This window comes from Quercus robur, chromosome 9 (genome assembly GCF_932294415.1).
Source record: "Quercus robur chromosome 9, dhQueRobu3.1, whole genome shotgun sequence".
Taxonomy (NCBI): domain Eukaryota; kingdom Viridiplantae; phylum Streptophyta; class Magnoliopsida; order Fagales; family Fagaceae; genus Quercus; species Quercus robur.
In genome coordinates, this window is record NC_065542.1 from 55,350,343 (window position 1) to 55,357,389 (window position 7,047).

At 35.4% G+C, this 7,047-nt stretch overlaps 1 protein-coding gene across 1 annotated transcript; it reads right to left on the minus strand.

Annotated features, from left to right (window-relative positions):
* Positions 1-5,289: 5,289 nt before the first annotated feature.
* LOC126699169 (non-specific lipid-transfer protein 3-like) lies at positions 5,290-5,877 on the minus strand. Its single transcript, XM_050396839.1, has one exon. It carries the CDS (start codon positions 5,799-5,801, stop codon positions 5,436-5,438), a length of 366 nt encoding a protein of 121 aa, XP_050252796.1. The 5' UTR covers positions 5,802-5,877; the 3' UTR covers positions 5,290-5,435.
* Positions 5,878-7,047: the final 1,170 nt, after the last annotated feature.

Sequence of the window (7,047 nt, forward strand, 5' to 3'; positions counted from 1 at the left end):
AAAACTAAAAGAGTAGGGAAGAAGAATGCAAACACAAGACAACACGCTGATGTGTTATCGAAGAGGAAACCGAAGAACTCGGCGAAAAACCTCTCTGCCACCCTCCAAGTGGTAATCGATCCACTAGACAATCAGTTGGGATACATGGGTTAGCAAGAGACCCTCCAAGCCTAATCTACCCGATGCGCCTAAGCCCTCCAAGCTCCTACTCCAACAAGGCTTCTCGGAATCGTGTTTTGTCTAGCTTTCTGGATCCTGCAATACGCTCGATTGCAACCACCAAGCCTCACCGAGTTCTTTTGGCAAATCCCCAAAACTTCCAAAACTCCAAAACACTCTCTACACTCTAAAAATATGTGGGTTGTGTTCAGGTACAAATCTCCTCTCAAGGTATGACAATGGGAGAGGGAAGGAAAAGAAGCTAGAATGATTTCTCTCTAAGGATGAGTAGCTTTCTCTCAGAAAGATGGATGTGTGTGTTGTAGAAAACCCATCTAGGGTTTTCTTTCTGAAATGGCCTCCTGACAATTTGTGGGTAATGAGGGTATATATAGCATGGGTGAAGGGTAAGAAAGTCACAATAAAAATCCTCCAGGCAGAATGTTTCGCGACTGTCTCGAGTAAAGGCTTTACCTGCGAGACACTCGCGAAATCCTCTAGGCTAGCATGACTCTTCAACTTCCAGCATGTGCTTCTCACGTAGCTCTTTCGCAGGTTAACTTCTAGCGAGACACTCGCGAAATCCACTAATTTTTCAATTCATGCTCGATTCTTCACAAACTTAATACTAAACCCAAAACAATAAAATCCCATAAAATACAAGGAAATAAAATAAAGCAATTACAATATTTTTTGTCATGGAATAAAACCAACATAAAACATAGTTGTAAATCACAACTTTACAATCTCTTCATTTGGCTATTCTGTGACAAAACACCCTATAACAAACTCTAGACTTAAACATGAGTTTGGAAACAATGGCAAAACTCACTCACACCTAAATCTAGAAGCTGTGATGAGCCTGAAACATGTATACCTATAACCTGAAACACTTGCACAAAACACATTAGACCCTCAAGGTAAAGCAAGTAATAAAAGGATAAGTATAATGTAACAAGTAAATTGCGATTAAGTAAACATGATGTGAAACATGTGAGCAACTTGGTTATACACCAAAACAGTCATATGGAAATGACTACAATGATCATATAGCAAAACAAATGATCATCCGAACATGCAACCAATAAATCACAATATCATAAGGATCAATGCATATCCAACACATAAACATGATGCGAAGAGAGCAACAAAGCATAGATACTGAAAATAAGAGCAGTGGTTGAAACAACACCAGGTTTTGGTTTTCAAGTTTGAAAGCACCGGAGAGGAGTTAATCGCATGATCTAAAACTTATAATTGCTCCTCAAAATTCGGAACCACCCTTGCATCATCCTTCACTGCCTGTAGCGTCTCTAATAGCTTCATTGAGGAAGAAACGTATTCCTCATCATCCATAATCCCGTCCTCACACCGAGGCACCAAGCTATTCTCATTAGTAGCACGAGAATCAGAATAAGTGATTGTGTTGTCAAAGCCTTGATGCAGTCCTGGAAAACCATGAGAAGCCCAAGCATCTGAAGAGACCATCACACCAGTAACACCACGGATCACATCTTCATATCCTTTAACTTCAACAAAAGGCTTTTTTGCCAGATTGAAGAGAGGAGCCCTGATCCACGGACCAAATTGTTGTTCTTCTACTGACAGAGTATCCTTACTTCGTAGCCAAATAGAACAGTCTTTATCATCATAAGAAACAGACCCACACCAGTAACAAATATTTGGCAACCTTTCATACATAAAAGCAACCCAACTTTCATTATCCTTATCCTAATAAATCTTCCTTCCCCTACATAAAGGCTTTGAGACATCAACAACCACTCTCACTCTCATGAAATTCGGCTCCAACATTTCTCCCAAATCTTTTGGTTTAATTACAGGTCCAATAGTCTCTCCAATACTGAAAGCCATCTCAACAGTTTGGAGGGGAAAAGGTAAATTATGAATTTGCACCCAAAAGGCTGTTGTTTTAAATCCCAACGTGTGAATAGGAGCATAACCCTTAAATTTTTCAAAGACAGAAAGATGTTTGTCAAAAGCCCACGATTCACCTTGAATAACTCTTTCCACATCAACTTCCAATTCAAAAGCAAACAGCAGAATGTTTTCACCCCCCACTGTGACATTGAACCCTCCTCTTGTGCACTATAAAAGTCTAAAAGTTTTTGCAACAGCCTCAACATTTAGTGATCTACGGGTGAAAAATTTCCTTGCAAGTATAAAATCCCTCTTCTTACTATCAATCTTCAATGCAATCCGATTTTCTTCAGACTCTGACAATGATAACTTCTTCCAACAAGTTGATAATTCCTCCATTAAAACAAGTAAAGCAGGCAAAAGAACAAATACTAACTTACACGACTTGAAACAAAAACAAGTCTACAAAATACAAACTGACACAATTTGAAACAAACAAATCTCCAAGCAGACAAATATACTTGTGAACCCACCTTCCTTCTCAAAAAGAGGGAAACCATATACTACACGGAAGAGAAGCATAACTGCCACTAGAGAAGCCAAACAGCTCTTACTTGAGAACTAAAAAAAAAAAAAATCTTTGGAGTCATTGAGTACATAGCAACTGTAGAACCTTTAAGTTCATGTGTTTCAGACATTATCTGGTGTACTAAATCTGTAAATAGACCAAGCAATACCATGACATTAAATGGAAGATCAATTTGTGTACAAATACACAATATAGAATACAGGAAAGGGTGAAATTCCACAATTGTCAATCTTCCAAACGACACCTTAAACACTGTACTTAGTTTAAAATCTCTTTATTAAATTAACACATAGGGAAGTACGTGGTTGTTAAGTTGTAATAAGAATGAGCAATCAACCCTCATCTGTTGATTTGCTTCTTTTACTGTACACGGATATGTATGGTGTGTCTTTTTGTAGGTTGATAAGCCCAATGTTGGTCACTGTACCCGGTTAGTTCTTTTAATAATATTTCCTTTTAACCAAAAAAAAAAAGAAAGAGCAGATGGGTCAACAATTCATTTTCTAGGACCCATCAATTAATTTTTTTATTAGAGTCGTTTTTTTTTTTTTTTTTTTTTTTTTTTTGGGATAAAGTGGGGGTGGGTCTTTAGATAGAATATAGAACTGACATTAAATACATACACTCACTTTTAACTTTTAACTATCCACTTTTTCAAATACATTTTATAAGAAATTTTCTATCACATTCTTTATCTCATTTAAATATTATTTCTTCATTCATTCTTTATTCTTTTTTTATCATCATTTATTCTTTTTATATTCATTTCTAACAATTATATTTTTCAATGAAAAGTGTTATATTCACAACATTTTTCGCAATACTTTCACAAGAATCACATCAAAATCTTATGTGGAAAGTTATTACTAGTTCTAATTTGAACTCACCGTTGAAATTATTTTTTTACTCACCAATATTAGTTAATTACTTAAAATTTATTTTGAAAATATTGTGGTAATATTTTTAAATGGTCATTTCTTATTCTTTTCCTTTCTTTCGTCCATACTTTTCCTTCTCTTTTTTTTTTTGGTAAAAACACAAAACTGACCCTCTAACTTTTATCTTTTTTTCATTTCAATCTTCTAATTTTCAGTTTTGTCAATTCAGTCTTCTAACTTTCAATTTTTGTCAATATAGGGCTCTGTTACATTTCTGTTATTGACTACCGTTAGACCCACTACAACGACGTCGTTTGCATTTTTAAATTCGGAATTAGAAGAAAAAAAAAAAAAAAAACACATTAAAGGGAACGGCGAATCTGAAGCACTTGAAGTTTATGCTGGCAGCCGAATCTGAAGCACTTGAGGCCAACCACGAATTTGAAGCAATTGAAATTTGATAGAATTGAGACCAAGAGCCATTAAAGTTTAGATTATATAAGGTTAGGTTGATTTGAATTGTGATCTGATCTGATCAAATTAAGAGTGCGATTAAGGCAAAACAAAGGAAAACAAACATGGGTTCAGCATCAGAGATTGTAGCCAAGTTGAATCTAGCTGCCCACCCAAAAGGTGGGTTTTACTCTGAAACTTTCAGAGATAACTCTATCGTTCTCTCCAAGTCTCAGCTTCCCCCTCAGTGTAAGTTATGATAAAAGAACCTATATTTATATGTGATGATGATGATGAATCTTGTTGTTTTCTATATAAATTTTGTGTTCTTATAATGATTTCAGACAAGGTGGAACTCACAGTGAGTTCGTGCATTTACTTTTTGCTACCATCTGGGAATGTGTCTAGCCTCCACCGAATACCATGTGCAGAAACATGGCATTTTTCTGTTCTTGTTTTTGATTCAGTCAAGTTTTGCTCTGCCTTTACTTTTCTTTTCTTTTCTTTTTTCCCAGTGAGTCTAACGGCAGCCACTGACAGAAATGTAACTTTCTGTCAACGAAGTCCTATATTGACAAAAATTGAAAGTTAGAGAACTGAAAGAAAAAAAATGTGAAAGTTAAAGAGTCAATTTTGCATTTTTTGTCTTGTTTTTTCTCCACCACACACATATACCCATATATCTCCATCCTCTCCTTTTTTTTTTTTTTTTTTTTTTTTTTTTTTTTTTTTTTTTTATCTCCACTTGATTCTAGAACCTCCCTCTCTCTTTCTCCTCCTCTTCATCTCACTTCACTCACACACACAGCCGGCAGAGAGATTGGCCATCGTCTATCCCCCTTTTTCTTTTTTCTTTTTTCTTTTTTCTTGTTTTGATTCACTTTGTTGTTACAATGGAGCTTAGATAGGCTTTCATGTTCTTGATCTGTTGTTTTTGTTTTGATTTTAGATTTGTTGTTCTAATTAAATTTTTATTTTTCTCTGTTCTTGATCTGTTATTTCTATTCTGATTTTAGATTGTGTTTGTGTTTTGGTTATGTTACCGTTTGAGAGAGAGACAAATGAACAAAGAAGAGAGGAGGAAAGAGAAAGAATATTTTTTTTATTCAGCCAGGTATTTTTTTTAAGATAAAATAAGGGTATTGAATTGCTAATGTGTTCTCTAAAGTAAGAGAACCACTGTAGCAACTTAAAAAATAAATTGAAAAAATAGTGTGTTTAGAGAACCTGATGGAACATAAACAGTGAGTTTTTTTTGGAGAAAAAGTAGAGATAGAGCATTTATTGGAAATGCTCTCAGCCAAGCAGCTAGAAGCTAAAAGCAAGACTGACTAAGGCATTATAACTTGATGACATAGAAATAGTAGAAAAAGACATTATAAGCAGCACAAAACACAGTCCAGTAGAGCACCAGGAGGGACTAGCTAGAGCACCCATTTATTCTCACGCTACTAGATCCTGCATAGGCAAATTAGTTATCACTTCACGTTGCTGCAGTTAGTAGAGGGGCTGATCTTGTAAGGAATGTTAACTCCACATTTGTTAGGAAGTCCAGCTGCAAGACCAAGATTGAAAGCAGTGTATGGAACCCCACTCACAGCTTGCTTTAGACACTTGCAAACGCTTTGGCGATCTGCTGTGGTATGAGCCAAGCTGTAGAGAGACTTGATCCCACTGCAGCATTCAGCTGGTACAGTGCCACCATTGGCCACATAAGAAATGCATGGGGTTAAGTACCTCACCACTTGGCCGCATTGTATTGCTGCTTCGGCCTTTGGTGCACTACTTATCACAATGCACGCAAACACAAAGCATGCCAGCTTAAACACAACAGAGCTAGCCATGATACCCAATTGGAACAAAGAACAATATACCTATTATTTTATTAGAGTAGTTTGCCAGGGCATCCCACTATAAGTTGTCACGTCACAATTTAATATTTATAGAGAAAACTTGCGTTTTAACCTTGCCTTTCCTCAGCTTCAGCGTGCGCATGGGTCCCAACAACAAACATATACGTAAAACGTAAACGCCGGATTTATCGGATTAAAGTGTGTGTTTGTATTCAGTTTCTACGTCCACGTTTAGCATTTCATGCGTTTTAGCTGTTTTTTTTTTTTTTAGCCGCACTTGTTGATTTTTTTCTTTATTTGATCATCTGACCAACTTTTGCGTCTTTTATGAGAGACGGTGGGCAAGTGGGCACGGCATCCCACTATAAGTTGTCGCATAAACGCTTTCTTCTTTATCTAATATTTATTGTCAAAATCAACTTTTGTTTTTGTTTTTGTTTTTTTTTTTTTTTTTTTTTTTTTTTTCAGTTTTCACGTGGACGTGGGCTCATCTGCACAAACTTCCGCATGCACAGGAAAATACTTGGAAGCTATTCAAAAACTAAAAAACAAAAGAAAAACGGAAAATGGAAAATGCTAGGAAAAAACATGGAAGGTATGGGCCACTTGCAGACGGAATCTAATACAAAATGCACTCACTCAATATTATAATTTATTAAAATTGAACAATAATGTCACTTTGTAATATGGGGATACTTAATTGAACTATAATATATTTATTTATTAAAAAAATATTAAAAGTAATACAAATTTTATTAATAGATGTGATAATGAATATGATTGGTACTAGTTCAACAAGATAATAAATAAGTATTTGAAATTATTTTTTGAGTAATTTGTAAGTAAAAGCTCGGATTTGTGTTAAAAACACAAGACCTTGTTTAGACCCTCAAATTAAAATTACGACTCAGTTAATTTCACTCTTACTTAATCAAAGTGCGGAACAAAAGTAAATAAAGCGCAATAAATCGATAACTACTCTAGTGCATAAATATGAACAACAAACAATAAAAGTAAAATACAAGAGTCAGGAAAGAGATATGCAACCACAATATAACACGGCGATGCGTTATCGAAAAGGAAATCGATCGCCGTGTTATCTCCTATTCCATGAAATGAATGTTGAATTCTTCGCTCAATTATTGTTTGTCAAGATTCTAAGGCCCCTACGATTTTTAATTTTCTTGAACGATAGTTTGTTGGAAAAACTAGATGGAGAAAAATGTTAATGAGTGTA